Raw genomic sequence first — 15,532 nt, forward strand, 5'->3', positions numbered from 1 at the left:
AAGCTCACCACACTATGGAAAATGTTTTTGGCATGTTAGTATGCAGGTTACAGATTCTTCTGAGTGCCATAAACCTCTGCCCAGAAAAAGTATCAATTATTGATTTGGCATGTTGTCATTTGTAAAATAGTGCCCTCTATTCAGAAGGCAAATTTGACACAGAGGATGAAATACTTAGGTAATAAGAGAAGGAAATTGGAGGTCTAAGAGTAGACAATCAATTTCATTAGAGCCAACTAATGCACGAAATGCAGCATACTCAGCAAAGGAAGTGAGAGATAAATACTACCATTATTTTAATAATGATGGTACAGTGCCCTGGCAATAAACTTTCAGTAACATAAGTTACCCACCTACTAACGCAGTTGTCATACTTTAACTTACTTTTTGCGAACCCACCCCCTTTAGCCTACTTCAAAGGGGTTTGTTTGCCAAAATCCACCTTGGTTTCAAATACATATCTGGCAATTTTTGGCTTATATCAGATAAAATCTCTAATATAAGCTAAAATGGCATATGTGTTTGAAACCAAAGTGAATTTTGGCAAACAACCCCTTTGAAATAGACCAAAAGGGAGGGGTTAGCATGACATAGGCCAGGATCTGGCAATTATGGCTATAAAAGTATAATTAATCTCATCAAATTATAACGAAATGTGTACTGGAATACTGTAATGTTTGCATAGGCGTAAGCCTAAATAGGCTACAGGATCATGATGAAAATAAGCCTAGTAGTTGATTCAAAGTTGACTAATGCTTGCCAAGGCCTAGACCTATATCAAATAGTAATCAGATAGGCAATATGATAACCATTAAATGTTTGGTTATAAAACCATTTCGAAACATGCAATCAACGAATGACTTCCATTAGTAACATTCAATATTTTAGTATTAATGTTCATAAGTGTAAAGATCTGTTTGTATAAGCTAAGGACTAGTAGGCTAAATAAACTTACAAAACATCCAATCTTCTGTGCCTGCTCCAGACTTTTCACTGCTAAGTACCTTTTTAACTCTTGCCTGTAGCTTGTACGGAAAGAATTAATTTCTCTTGTTACTGTGATGTTTGTAGCTGACAGGATGATTTCTTTCATTTTTCAACTAACTTTTCATAGCACAATTGCTTGAGATTTCCAATCTTATAGTCATCACTTTTTATTATCCAAACAGCAGGAAACTGGTTGTATAATTTAATGAACTCCTGTCACAACTTTTGCGATTCAGATGTGCTCGCCATGACTGCAGCTACTTAACTGAGCATATTTGATAAAAGCAATGCCACAAATGGTCAAGCACCTATGACAAACCTCATGTATGATGAGAAATCATCAAACCTGTCTAATCTTAATCAAGCACGTTGGTCATACCTTCAATCACACCCACACACGCTCAAATTGTATGATCAAGCACCATGTAGAAACATATTTGACTGTCTATGGGCCACTTTATACATCCTCCAATCATTTGCATTATTTCCCAGTAAGTAATGCCCATATGCCTCTCTCTTCTCTTTCCCTAGCAGCATCCACTATCTTTCTAACTTGACCAGCTCCCACCTTACACATGATGCTTGCTTCTCTCCCACATGCCAGCAATGCTCCTGTAAATTCCTCCCACTCCTTACTCAATCCTCTAGCTTTATCAATTCTTATCTTATGCCATTCTATACCCAATATCTCCAGATATTTCTTCACACCCCCTTTCAGAAAGTTAAATGATGTAAGGGGAGTAGGGGATGAATGGGACATATTAAGGGAAGCAGTGATGGCTTGTGCAAAAGATGCAAGTGGCATGAGAAAAGTGGAGTGGGCAGATTAAAAAGGGTAGTGAGTGGTGGAATGAACAATCTAAGATTGTTGGTGAAAGAGAAGAGAGAGGCATTTGGAAGATTTTTCCAGGGAAGTAGTGCAAATGACTGGGAGATGTATAAAAGAGAGTGGCAGGAGGTTAAGAATAAGGTGCAAGGGGTGAAAAAGAGGGCAAATGAGAATTGGGGTGAGAGAGTATCATAAATTTTAGGGAGAATAAAAATATGTTTTGGAAGGAGGTAAATAAAGTACATAAGACAGAATAAATGGGGACATCGGTGAAGGGGAATATGGGGAGGAAAAAACAAGGAGTGATGTAGTGAGGAGATGGAGTGAGTATTTTGAAGGTTTGTTGAATGTGTTTGATAACAGAGTCAGGGTTGTGTGCAATGTGAGATGGTCAGGGAGAATGGTTTGGTAAACAGAGAAGAGGTAGTGAAAGCTTTGCGGAAGATGAAAGCCGGCAAGGCGGCGGGTTTGGATGGTATTGCAGTGGAATTCACTAAAAGAGGGGGTGACTGTGTTGTTGATTGGTTGGTAGGGATATTCAATGTATGTATGGATCATGGTGAATTGCCTGAGGATTGGTGGAATGCATGCACAGTGCTATTGTACAAAGGCAAAGGGGATAAAGGTAAGTTTTCAAATTACAGAGGAATAAATTTGTTGAGTATTCCTGGGAAATTATATGGGACGGTATTGACTGAGAGGGTAAAGGCATATAAAGAGCATCAGACTGGGGAAGAGCAGTTTGGTTTCAAAAATGGTAGAGGATGTGTGGCTCAGGTGTTTACTTTGAAGAATGTATGTGAGAAAAACAAATGGGTTTGTTTGTAGCATTTATGGATCAGGAGAAGGCATATGATAGAGTTCATAGAGATGCTTTGTGGGAGGTAAGTTGCTACAAGCAGTGAAAAGTTTTTATCAAGGATGTAAGGCATGTGTACGAGTAGAAAGAGAGGAAAGTAATTGGTTCCCAGTGAATGTCGGTTTAGGGCAGGGGTACATGATGTCTCCATGGTTGTTTAATTTGTTTATGTTTGGGGTGGTAAGGGAGGTGAATGCATGAGTTTTGGAGAGAGGAGCAAGTATGCAGTCTGTTATGGATGAGAGTGCTTGGGAGATAAGTCAGTTGTTGTTCACTGATGATACAGTGCTGGTGGCTGATTTGGGTGTGAAACTGCAGAAGTTGGTGACTGAGTTTGGTAAAGTGTGTGAAAGAAGAAAGTTGAGAGTAAAGGTGAATAAGAGCAAGTTGATTAGGTTCAGTAGGGTTGAGGAACAAGTGAATTGAGAGGTAAGTTTGAACAGAGAACAACTGGAGGAAATGAAGTGTTTTAGACATCTGGTAGTGGTCTTAGCAGCAGATGGAACCATGGAAGCGGAAGTGAGTCACAAGGTGGGGGAGAGGGCAAAGGTTCTGGGAACGTTGAAGAATGAGTGCAAGGCGAGAACATTATCTTGCAGAGCAAAAATGGGTATGTTAGAAGGAACAGTGGTTCCAACAATGTTATATGGTTGTGAGGCATGGGCTATACATAGGGTTGTGCAGAGGAGGGTGGATGTGTTGGAAATGAAATCTTTGAGGACAACATGTGGTGTGAAGTTGTTTGATCGAGTAAGTAATGGAATGGTAAGGGAGACGTGTGGTAATAAAAGGAGTGTGGTTGAGAGAGCAGAAGAGGGTGTATTGAAATGGTCTGGTCACATGGAGAGAATGAGAGAGGAAAGATTGACAAAGATGATATATGTATCAGAGGTGGAGGGAAAAAGTAGATGCTGAAGACCAAATTGGAGGTGGAAGGATGGAGTGAAAAAAGATTTTGAGCAATCGGGGCCTGAACATGCAGGAGGGTGAAAGGCGTGCAAGGAGAAGGGTGAATTGGAACGATGTGGTATATCACATCATGCCAATTCACTCTATTCCTTGCACACCTTTGACCCTCTGGTATGTTCAGGCCCCGATTGTTCAAAATCGTTCTCATTCCATCCTCCCACCTCCAATTTGGTCTCCCACTTCTCCTTGTTCTCTCCACCTCTGACAAATATATCTCTTTGTCAATCTTTCCTCACTCATTCTCTCCATGTGACCAAACCATTTCAATACACAATCTTCTGCTCTCTCAACCTAACTCTTTTTATTACCACACATCTCTCTTACCCTTTCATTACTTACTCGATCAAACCACCTCACACCACATATTGTCCTTAAACATCTCATTTCCAACACATCCACCCTCCTCTATACAATCCTAGCTATAGCCCATGCCTCACAACCATATAACGTTGTTGGAACCACTATTCCTTCAAATATACCCATTTTTGCTTTCCGAGATAACGTTCTCGACTTCCACACATTCTTCAATGCTCCCAGAACCTTCCCCCCACCCCGTGACTCACTTCCGCTTCCATGGTTCCATCCGCTGCCAAATCCACTCCCAGATATCTAAAACACTTCACTTCCTCCAGTTTTTCTCCATTCACCTCCCAATTAACTTGTCCCTCAACCCTACTGAATCTAATAACCTTGCTCTTATTCACATCTACTCTCAGCTCTATTCTTTCACACACTTTACCAAACTCAGTTACCAACTTTGGCAGTTTCTCACCCAAATTAGCCAGCAGCGCTGTATCATCAGCAAACAACTGACTCACTTCCCAAACACTCTCATCCAAAACAGACTGCATAATTGCTCCTCTCTCCAAAACTCTTTAATTCACCTCCCAAACAACCTCAACCATAAACAAACAACCATGAAGATACTACGCACCCCTGCCACAAAACTACATTCACAGGGAACCAATCACTTTCCTCTCTTCCTACTTGTACTCATGCCTTACATCCTTTATAAAAACTTTTCACTACTTCTAGCAACTTACCTCCACACCATTTACTCTTAATACCTTCCACAAAGCATCTCTATCAACTCTTATCATATGCCTTCTCAAGATCCATAAATGCTCCATACAAATCCATCTGTTTTTCTAAGTATTTCTCACATACATTCTTCAAGTAAAAAGAAAGTAAATTCTCGATTAATATGGGTAAAACTGAAAGTTGATGGAGAGAGGTGGGTGATTATTGGTGCATATGCACCTGGGCATGAGAAGAAAGATCAAGAGAGGCAAGTGTTTTGGGAGCAGCTGCATGAGTGTGTTAGTGGTTTTGATGCACGAGACCGGGTTATAGTGATGGGTGATTTGAATGCAAAGGTGAGTAATGAGGCAGTTGAGGGAATAATTGGTATACATGGGGTGTTCAGTGTTGTAAATGGAAATGGTGAAGAGCTTGTAGATTTATGTGCTGAAAAAGGACTGATGATTGGAAATACCTGGTTTAAAAAGCGAGATATACATAAGTATACTTATGTAAGTAGGAGAGATGGCCAGAGAGCGTTATTGGATTACGTGTTAATTGACAGGCGTGCGAAAGAGAGACTTTTGGATGTTAATGTGCTGAGAGGTGCAACTGGAGGGATGTCTGATCATTATCTTGTGGAGGCTAAGGTGAAGATTTGTATGGGTTTTCAGAAAAGAAGAGTGAATGTTGGGGTGAAGAGGGTGGTGAGAGTAAGTGAGCTTGAGAAGGAGACCTGTGTGAGGAAGTACCAGGAGAGACTGAGTACAGAATGGAAAAAGGTGAGAACAATGGAAGTAAGGGGAGTGGGGGAGGAATGGGATGTATTTAGGGAATCAGTGACGGATTGCGCAAAAGATGCTTGTGGCATGAGAAGAGTGGGAGGTGGGTTGATTAGAAAGGGTAGTGAGTGGTGGGATGAAGAAGTAAGAGTATTAGTGAAAGAGAAGAGAGAGGCATTTGGACGATTTTTGCAGGGAAAAAATGCAATTGAGTGGGAGATGTATAAAAGAAAGAGACAGGAGGTCAAGAGAAAGGTGCAAGAGGTGAAAAAAAGGGCAAATGAGAGTTGGGGTGAGAGAGTATCATTAAATTTTAGGGAGAATAAAAAGAGGGGCAAGTATGAAGTCTGTTGGGGATGAGAGAGCTTGGGAAGTGAGTCAATTGTTGTTCGCTGATGATACAGCGCTGGTGGCTGATTCATGTGAGAAACTGCAGAAGCTGGTGACTGAGTTTGGTAAAGTGTGTGGAAGAAGAAAGTTGAGAGTAAATGTGAATAAGAGCAAGGTTATTAGGTACAGTAGGGGTGAGGGTCAAGTCAATTGGGAGGTGAGTTTGAATGGAGAAAAACTGGAGGAAGTGAAGTGCTTTAGATATCTGGGAGTGGATCTGTCAGCGGATGGAACCATGGAAGCGGAAGTGGATCATAGGGTGGGGGAGGGGGCGAAAATTTTGGGAGCCTTGAAAAATGTGTGGAAGTCGAGAACATTATCTCGGAAAGCAAAAATGGGTATGTTTGAGGGAATAGTGGTTCCAACAATGCTGTATGGTTGCGAGGCGTGGGCTATGGATAGAGATGTGCGCAGGAGGATGGATGTGCTGGAAATGAGATGTTTGAGGACAATGTGTGGTGTGAGGTGGTTTGATCGAGTAAGTAACGTAAGGGTAAGAGAGATGTGTGGAAATAAAAAGAGCGTGGTTGAGAGAGCAGAAGAGGGTGTTTTGAAATGGTTTGGGCACATGGAGAGAATGAGTGAGGAGAGATTGACCAAGAGGATATATGTGTCGGAGGTGGAGGGAACGAGGAGAAGAGGGAGACCAAATTGGAGGTGGAAAGATGGAGTGAAAAAGATTTTGTGTGATCGGGGCCTGAACATGCAGGAGGGTGAAAGGAGGGCAAGAAATAGAGTGAATTGGAGTCATGTGGTATACCGGGGTTGACGTGCTGTCAGTGGATTGAAGCAAGGCATGTGAAGCGTCTGGGGTAAACCATGGAAAGCTGTGTAGGTATGTATATTTGCGTGTGTGGACGTGTGTATGTACATGTGTATGGGGGGGGGGGGTTGGGCCATTTCTTTCGTCTGTTTCCTTGCGCTACCTCGCAAACGCGGGAGACAGCGACAAAGTATAAAAAAAAAAAAAAAAAAAAAAAAAAAAAAAAGATGTTCTGGAAGGAGGTAAATAAAGTGCGTAAGACAAGGGAGCAAATGGGAACTTCAGTGAAGGGCGCAAATGGGAAGGTGATAACAAGTAGTGGTGATGTGAGAAGGAGATGGAGTGAGTATTTTGAAGGTTTGTTGAATGTGTTTGATGATAGAGTGGCAGATATAGGGTGTTTTGGTCGAGGTGGTGTGCAAAGTGAGAGGGTTAGGGAAAATGATTTGGTAAACAGAGAAGAGGTAGTGAAAGCTTTGCGGAAGATGAAAGCCGGCAAGGCAGCAGGTTTGGATGGTATTGCAGTGGAATTTATTAAAAAAGGGGGTGACTGTATTGTTGACTGGTTGGTAAGGTTATTTAATGTATGTATGACTCATGGTGAGGTGCCTGAGGATTGGCGGAATGCGTGCATAGTGCCATTGTACAAAGGCAAAGGGGATAAGAATGAGTGCTCAAATTACAGAGGTATAAGTTTGTTGAGTATTCCTGGTAAATTATATGGGAGGGTATTGATTGAGAGGGTGAAGGCATGTACAGAGCATCAGATTGGGGAAGAGCAGTGTGGTTTCAGAAGTGGTAGAGGATGTGTGGATCAGGTGTTTGCTTTGAAGAATGTATGTGAGAAATACTTAGAAAAGCAAATGGATTTGTATGTAGCATTTATGGATCTGGAGAAGGCATATGATAGAGTTGATAGAGATGCTCTGTGGAAGGTATTAAGAATATATGGTGTGGGAGGAAAGTTGTTAGAAGCAGTGAAAAGTTTTTATCGAGGATGTAAGGCATGTGTACGTGTAGGAAGAGAGGAAAGTGATTGGTTCTCAGTGAATGTAGGTTTGCGGCAGGGGTGTGTGATGTCTCCATGGTTGTTTAATTTGTTTATGGATGGGGTTGTTAGGGAGGTAAATGCAAGAGTTTTGGAAAGAGGGGCAAGTATGAAGTCTGTTGGGGATGAGAGAGCTTGGGAAGTGAGTCAGTTGTTGTTCGCTGATGATACAGCGCTGGTGGCTGATTCATGTGAGAAACTGCAGAAGCTGGTGACTGAGTTTGGTAAAGTGTGTGGAAGAAGAAAGTTAAGAGTAAATGTGAATAAGAGCAAGGTTATTAGGTACAGTAGGGTTGAGGGTCAAGTCAATTGGGAGGTGAGTTTGAATGGAGAAAAACTGGAGGAAGTGAAGTGTTTTAGATATCTGGGAGTGGATCTGGCAGCGGATGGAACCATGGAAGCGGAAGTGGATCATAGGGTGGGGGAGGGGGCGAAAATTCTGGGGGCCTTGAAGAATGTGTGGAAGTCGAGAACATTATCTCGGAAAGCAAAAATGGGTATGTTTGAAGGAATAGTGGTTCCAACAATGTTGTATGGTTGCGAGGCGTGGGCTATGGATAGAGTTGTGCGCAGGAGGATGGATGTGCTGGAAATGAGATGTTTGAGGACAATGTGTGGTGTGAGGTAGTTTGATCGAGTGAGTAACGTAAGGGTAAGAGAGATGTGTGGAAATAAAAAGAGCGTGGTTGAGAGAGCAGAAGAGGGTGTTTTGAAGTGGTTTGGGCACATGGAGAGGATGAGTGAGGAAAGATTGACCAAGAGGATATATGTGTCGGAGGTGGAGGGAACAAGGAGAAGAGGGAGACCAAATTGGAGGTGGAAAGATGGAGTGAAAAAGATTTTGTGTGATCGGGGCCTGAACATGCAGGAGGGTGAAAGGAGGGCAAGGAATAGAGTGAATTGGAGCGATGTGGTATACTGGGGTTGACGTGCTGTCAGTGGATTGAATCAAGGCATGTGAAGCGTCTGGGGTAAGCCATGGAAAGCTGTGTAGGTATGTATATTTGCGTGTGTGGACATATGTATATACATGTGTATGGGGGGGGTTGGGCCATTTCTTTCGTCTGTTTCCTTGCGCTACCTCGCAAACGCGGGAGACAGCGACAAAGTATAATAAAAAAAAAAAATAACATTCTTCAAGCAAACAACTGATCCACACATCCTCTACCTTTTCTGAAACCACACTGCTCCTCCCCAATCTGATGCTCTTTACGTGCCTTGACCCTCTCAATTAATACCCTCCCATATAATTTCATGGCTGATTCATGTGAGAAACTGCAGAAGCTGGTGACTGAGTTTGATAAAGTGTGTGAAAGAAGAAAGTTAAGAGTAAATGTGAATAAGAGCAAGGTTATTATGTACATTAGAGTTGAGGGTCAAGTCAATTGGGAGGTAAGTTTGAATGAAGAAAAACTGGAGGAAGTACAGTGTTTTAGATATCTGGGAGTGGATCTGGCAGCGGATGGAACCATGGAAGTGGAAGTGAATCATAGGGTGGGGGAGCGGGCGAAAATCCTGGGAGCCTTGAAGAATGTGTGGAAGTCGAGTACATTATTTCGGAAAGCAAAAATGGGTATGTTTGAAGGAATAGTGGTTCCAACAATGTTGTATGGTTGCGAGGCGTGGGCTATGGATAGAGTTGTGCGCAGGAGGGTGGATGTGCTGGAAATGAGATGTTTGAGGACAATGTGTGGTGTGAGGTGGTTTGATCGAGTAAGTAATGTAAGGGTAAGAGAGATGTGTGGAAATAAAAAGAGTGCGGTTGAGAGAGCAGAAGAGGGTGTTTTGAAATGGTTTGGGCACATGGAGAGAATGAGTGAGGAAAGATTGACCAAGAGGATATATGTGTCGGAGGTGGAGGGAACGAGAAGTGGGAGACCAAATTGGAGGTGGAAAGATGGAGTGAAAAAGATTTTGAGTGATCGAGGCCTGAACATGCAGGAGGGTGAAAGGCGGGCAAGGAATAGAGTGAATTGGAGTCATGTGGTATACCGGGGTTGACGTGCTGTCAGTGGATTGAAGCAAGGCATGTGAAGCGTCTGGGGTAAACCATGGAAAGCTGTGTAGGTATGTATATTTGCGTGTGTGGACGTGTGTATGTACATGTGTATGGGGGGGGGGGGTTGGGCCATTTCTTTCGTCTGTTTCCTTGCGCTACCTCGCAAACGCGGGAGACAGCGACAAAGTATAAAAAAAAAAAAAAAAAAAAAAAAAAAAAAGATGTTCTGGAAGGAGGTAAATAAAGTGCGTAAGACAAGGGAGCAAATGGGAACTTCAGTGAGGGCGCAAATGGGAAGGTGATAACAAGTAGTGGTGATGTGAGAAGGAGATGGAGTGAGTATTTTGAAGGTTTGTTGAATGTGTTTGATGATAGAGTGGCAGATATAGGGTGTTTTGGTCGAGGTGGTGTGCAAAGTGAGAGGGTTAGGGAAAATGATTTGGTAAACAGAGAAGAGGTAGTGAAAGCTTTGCGGAAGATGAAAGCCGGCAAGGCAGCAGGTTTGGATGGTATTGCAGTGGAATTTATTAAAAAAGGGGGTGACTGTATTGTTGACTGGTTGGTAAGGTTATTTAATGTATGTATGACTCATGGTGAGGTGCCTGAGGATTGGCGGAATGCGTGCATAGTGCCATTGTACAAAGGCAAAGGGGATAAGAATGAGTGCTCAAATTACAGAGGTATAAGTTTGTTGAGTATTCCTGGTAAATTATATGGGAGGGTATTGATTGAGAGGGTGAAGGCATGTACAGAGCATCAGATTGGGGAAGAGCAGTGTGGTTTCAGAAGTGGTAGAGGATGTGTGGATCAGGTGTTTGCTTTGAAGAATGTATGTGAGAAATACTTAGAAAAGCAAATGGATTTGTATGTAGCATTTATGGATCTGGAGAAGGCATATGATAGAGTTGATAGAGATGCTCTGTGGAAGGTATTAAGAATATATGGTGTGGGAGGAAAGTTGTTAGAAGCAGTGAAAAGTTTTTATCAAGGATGTAAGGCATGTGTACGTGTAGGAAGAGAGGAAAGTGATTGGTTCTCAGTGAATGTAGGTTTGCGGCAGGGGTGTGTGATGTCTCCATGGTTGTTTAATTTGTTTATGGATGGGGTTGTTAGGGAGGTAAATGCAAGAGTTCTGGAAAGAGGGGCAAGTATGAAGTCTGTTGGGGATGAGAGAGCTTGGGAAGTGAGTCAGTTGTTGTTCGCTGATGATACAGCGCTGGTGGCTGATTCATGTGAGAAACTGCAGAAGCTGGTGACTGAGTTTGGTAAAGTGTGTGGAAGAAGAAAGTTAAGAGTAAATGTGAATAAGAGCAAGGTTATTAGGTACAGTAGGGTTGAGGGTCAAGTCAATTGGGAGGTGAGTTTGAATGGAGAAAAACTGGAGGAAGTGAAGTGTTTTAGATATCTGGGAGTGGATCTGGCAGCGGATGGAACCATGGAAGCGGAAGTGGATCATAGGGTGGGGGAGGGGGTGAAAATTCTGGGGGCCTTGAAGAATGTGTGGAAGTCGAGAACATTATCTCGGAAAGCAAAAATGGGTATGTTTGAAGGAATAGTGGTTCCAACAATGTTGTATGGTTGCGAGGCGTGGGCTATGGATAGAGTTGTGCGCAGGAGGATGGATGTGCTGGAAATGAGATGTTTCAGGACAATGTGTGGTGTGAGGTAGTTTGATCGAGTGAGTAACGTAAGGGTAAGAGAGATGTGTGGAAATAAAAAGAGCGTGGTTGAGAGAGCAGAAGAGGGTGTTTTGAAGTGGTTTGGGCACATGGAGAGGATGAGTGAGGAAAGATTGACCAAGAGAATATATGTGTCGGAGGTGTAGGGAACAAGGAGAAGAGGGAGACCAAATTGGAGGTGGAAAGATGGAGTGAAAAAGATTTTGTGTGATCGGGGCCTGAACATGCAGGAGGGTGAAAGGAGGGCAAGGAATAGAGTGAATTGGAGCGATGTGGTATACCGGGGTTGACGTGCTGTCAGTGGATTGAATCAAGGCATGTGAAGCGTCTGGGGTAAGCCATGGAAAGCTGTGTAGGTATGTATATTTGCGTGTGTGGACATATGTATATACATGTGTATGGGGGGGGTTGGGCCATTTCTTTCGTCTGTTTCCTTGCGCTACCTCGCAAACGCGGGAGACAGCGACAAAGTATAAAAAAAAAAAAAATAACATTCTTCAAGCAAACAACTGATCCACACATCCTCTACCTTTTCTGAAACCACACTGCTCCTCCCCAATCTGATGCTCTTTACGTGCCTTGACCCTCTCAATTAATACCCTCCCATATAATTTCATGGCTGATTCATGTGAGAAACTGCAGAAGCTGGTGACTGAGTTTGATAAAGTGTGTGAAAGAAGAAAGTTAAGAGTAAATGTGAATAAGAGCAAGGTTATTAGGTACATTAGAGTTGAGGGTCAAGTCAATTGGGAGGTAAGTTTGAATGAAGAAAAACTGGAGGAAGTACAGTGTTTTAGATATCTGGGAGTGGATCTGGCAGCGGATGGAACCATGGAAGTGGAAGTGAATCATAGGGTGGGGGAGGGGGCGAAAATCCTGGGAGCCTTGAAGAATGTGTGGAAGTCGAGTACATTATTTCGGAAAGCAAAAATGGGTATGTTTGAAGGAATAGTGGTTCCAACAATGTTGTATGGTTGCGAGGCGTGGGCTATGGATAGAGTTGTGCGCAGGAGGGTGGATGTGCTGGAAATGAGATGTTTGAGGAAAATGTGTGGTGTGAGGTGGTTTGATTGAGTAAGTAATGTAAGGGTAAGAGAGATGTGTGGAAATAAAAAGAGTGTGGTTGAGAGAGCAGAAGAGGGTGTTTTGAAATGGTTTGGGCACATGGAGAGAATGAGTGAGGAAAGATTGACCAAGAGGATATATGTGTCGGAGGTGGAGGGAACGAGAAGTGGGAGACCAAATTGGAGGTGGAAAGATGGAGTGAAAAAGATTTTGAGTGATCGAGGCCTGAACATGCAGGAGGGTGAAAGGCGGGCAAGGAATAGAGTGAATTGGATCAATGTGGTATACCGGGGTTGACGTGCTGTCAGTGGATTGAATCAGGGCATGTGAAGCATCTGGGGTAAACCATGGAAAGTTGTGTGGGGCCTGGATGTGGAAAGGGAGCTGTGGTTTTGGGCATTATTGCATGACAGCTAGAGACTGAGTGTGAACGAATGGGGCCTTTGTTGTCTTTTCCTAGCGCTACCTCGCACACATGAGGGGGGAGGGGGATGGCATTCCATGTGTGGCGAGGTGGCGACGGGAATGAATAAAGGCAGACAGTGTGAACTGTGTGCATGGGTATATATGTATGTGTCTGTGTGTGTATATATATGTGTACATTGAGATGTATAGGTAAGTATATTTGCGTGTGTGGACATGTATGTATATACATGTGTATGGGGGTGTGTTGGGCCATTTCTTTCGTCTGTTTCCTTGCGCTACCTCGCAAACGCGGGAGACAGCGACAAAGCAAAATAAAAATAAAATAAATAATATAATTTCCCAGGAATACTCAACAAACTTATACCTCTGTAATTTGAACACTCACCTTTACCCCCTTTGCTTTTGTACAATGCATGCATTCCGCCAATCCTCAAGCACTTCACCATGATCCATACATACATTGAACATCCTTACCAACCAATGAACAACACAGTCACCCCCTTTTTAATAAATTCCAGAGCAATACCCTCCAAACCCGCCACCTTGCCGGCTTTCATCTTCTGCAAAGCTTTCACTACCTCTTCTCTGTTTATCAAACCATTCTCCATGACCCTCTCACTTCGCACATCATCTCGACCAAAACACCCTGTATCTGCCACTCTATTATCAAACACATTCAACAAACCTTCAAAACACTCACTCCATCTCCCTTTCACTTCATCACTACTTGTTATTACTTCCTCATTTGCCCCTTCACCAATGTTCCCATTTGTTCTCTTGTCTTACACACCTTATTTACCTCCTTCCAAAACATCTTATTCTCCCTAAAATTTAATGATATTCTCTCAGCCCAACTCTCATTAGCCCTCTTTTTCACCTAGTGGACCTTTCTCTTGACCTCTTACCTCTCTCTTTTATACATCTCCCAGTCATCTGCACTATTTCCCTGCAAAAATCATCCAAATGCCTCTCTCTCTTCTTCACTAACAATCTTACTTCTTCATCCCACCACTCAATACCCTTTCTAATCTGCCTACCTCCCACCTTTCTCATGCCATTAGCATCTTTTGCGCAAGCCATCACTTCTTCCCTAAATACATCGCATTCATCCACCACTCCCCTTACGTCATTTGCTCTCACCTTTTTCCATCCTGCACTTAATCTCTCCTGGTGCTTCCTCACACAAGTCTCATTACCAAGCTGACTTACTCGCACCACTCTCTTCAATCCAACATTCTTCTTTTCTGAAAACCTCTGCATATCTTCATGTTTGCCTCCACAAGATAATGATCAGACATTCCTCCAGTTGCCCCTCTCAGCACAGTATATGTATGTATATATGCGTGTATGGGCGTCTATGTATACCCGTGTACGTGGGTGGGTTGGGCCATTCCTTGTCTGTTTCCTTGCGCTCTTTCGCTGATGCGGGAAATGGTGAATATAGTAAATAAACAAATAAAATTTCTTCACAAAAGTCTCTTTTTCAAGCTCATTTACTTTTACCATTCTTTCATCCATACCATTTCCTCGTTTCTGTAAACCTCTAAAAATCTTCACCCTCATCTCAACTAGGTAATGATAAGACATCTCACAGCTGCCCCTTTCAATACATTCACATATAAAAGCCTCTCTTTAGCACACCTATCAATTAATACAGTATCTAAAAATGTCCACTAACCATCTTACCTACCCATGTATGTATACTTGTGAATGCCCCTTGTATCAAACCAAGTATTCCTAATCACCTGTTTTTTCTCAGCATATAACTCAACAAGCTGTTCACTATTTCCAGTCATTATACTGAATATCCCTTGCTCCCCGTTATATCCTTAACTGCCATATCATTCACCTTTGCATTTAAATTACCCAACACTAATACTAGGTCTCCCATCAAAATTACTGACACACTAACTCAGTTGCTCCCAAAACTCTTGTCTCTCATGATCCCTTTCATGGCCATGAGCATTAACACAAATAATTACCCTTGCTCCCCTGTGATATCCTTAACTGCCACATTATCCCCCTTTACATTCAAATCACCCAACACTAATTCCAGGACTCGCATCAAAACTACTAACACACTAACTCAGTTGCTCCCAAAACTCGTCTCTCATGATCCTTTTCATGGCCATGTGTATGAGCACAAATAATTACCCATCTCTCGCAATCCACTTTCATTTTTAACCGTCAATCTGAATTTATTTCTTTACACTCTTTCTCACACCAGCAGTAGAGCTAATCCTTCCTTAGTTCTTGCATTTACACCAACTCCAGACATTACTCCAAACCATTCTTCCCTTTTACCCATGAACTTTGTTTCATTCAGAGCCAGAACATCTAAGCTTTTTTCCTGAATAAGAATTTCAAGGGACTGAAATTTTCTTTTATCATTTTCATGTCTGCAATTACTGATGCCTTATCTAACAAGCATATTTACCTGTTGGCAATCATCTGCCTCGGTTTCTTTAGCTTCCATCTCTTCGCATGCCAAAATTTCATGAATCTTGTTAGTCAGGCCACTACTGCTGATGACATCATTGCCATCACTCAAGCTGCAAGTACATCAAATGCTTATTAACTGGGGGTAGGAAACATACCTAATGAGGAAAATTATCAAATTAGCAATCAGAAAGAAAAGAGCATAAAATACATTAAGTTGGACCAAGATAGGTCAAGTTCCTAAATGAAGTGCACACCTTAGTATTACATACTCCTG

At 42.5% G+C, this 15,532-nt stretch overlaps 1 protein-coding gene across 2 annotated transcripts in view; it reads right to left on the reverse strand.

Moving 5' to 3' along the window:
- Positions 1 to 15,532, reverse strand: part of wfs1 (wolframin ER transmembrane glycoprotein wfs1) — an 81,266-nt gene that overhangs the window by 8,023 nt on the left and 57,711 nt on the right. For both annotated transcript variants that reach the window (XM_071666723.1, XM_071666724.1), the window contains one exon: positions 15,254 to 15,368. In XM_071666723.1, the coding sequence (XP_071522824.1) occupies positions 15,254 to 15,368 (115 nt within the window). The remainder of the gene's footprint in view (positions 1 to 15,253; positions 15,369 to 15,532) is intronic.

Source organism: Panulirus ornatus, chromosome 11 (assembly GCF_036320965.1).
Source record: "Panulirus ornatus isolate Po-2019 chromosome 11, ASM3632096v1, whole genome shotgun sequence".
Taxonomy (NCBI): Eukaryota; Metazoa; Arthropoda; class Malacostraca; order Decapoda; family Palinuridae; genus Panulirus; species Panulirus ornatus.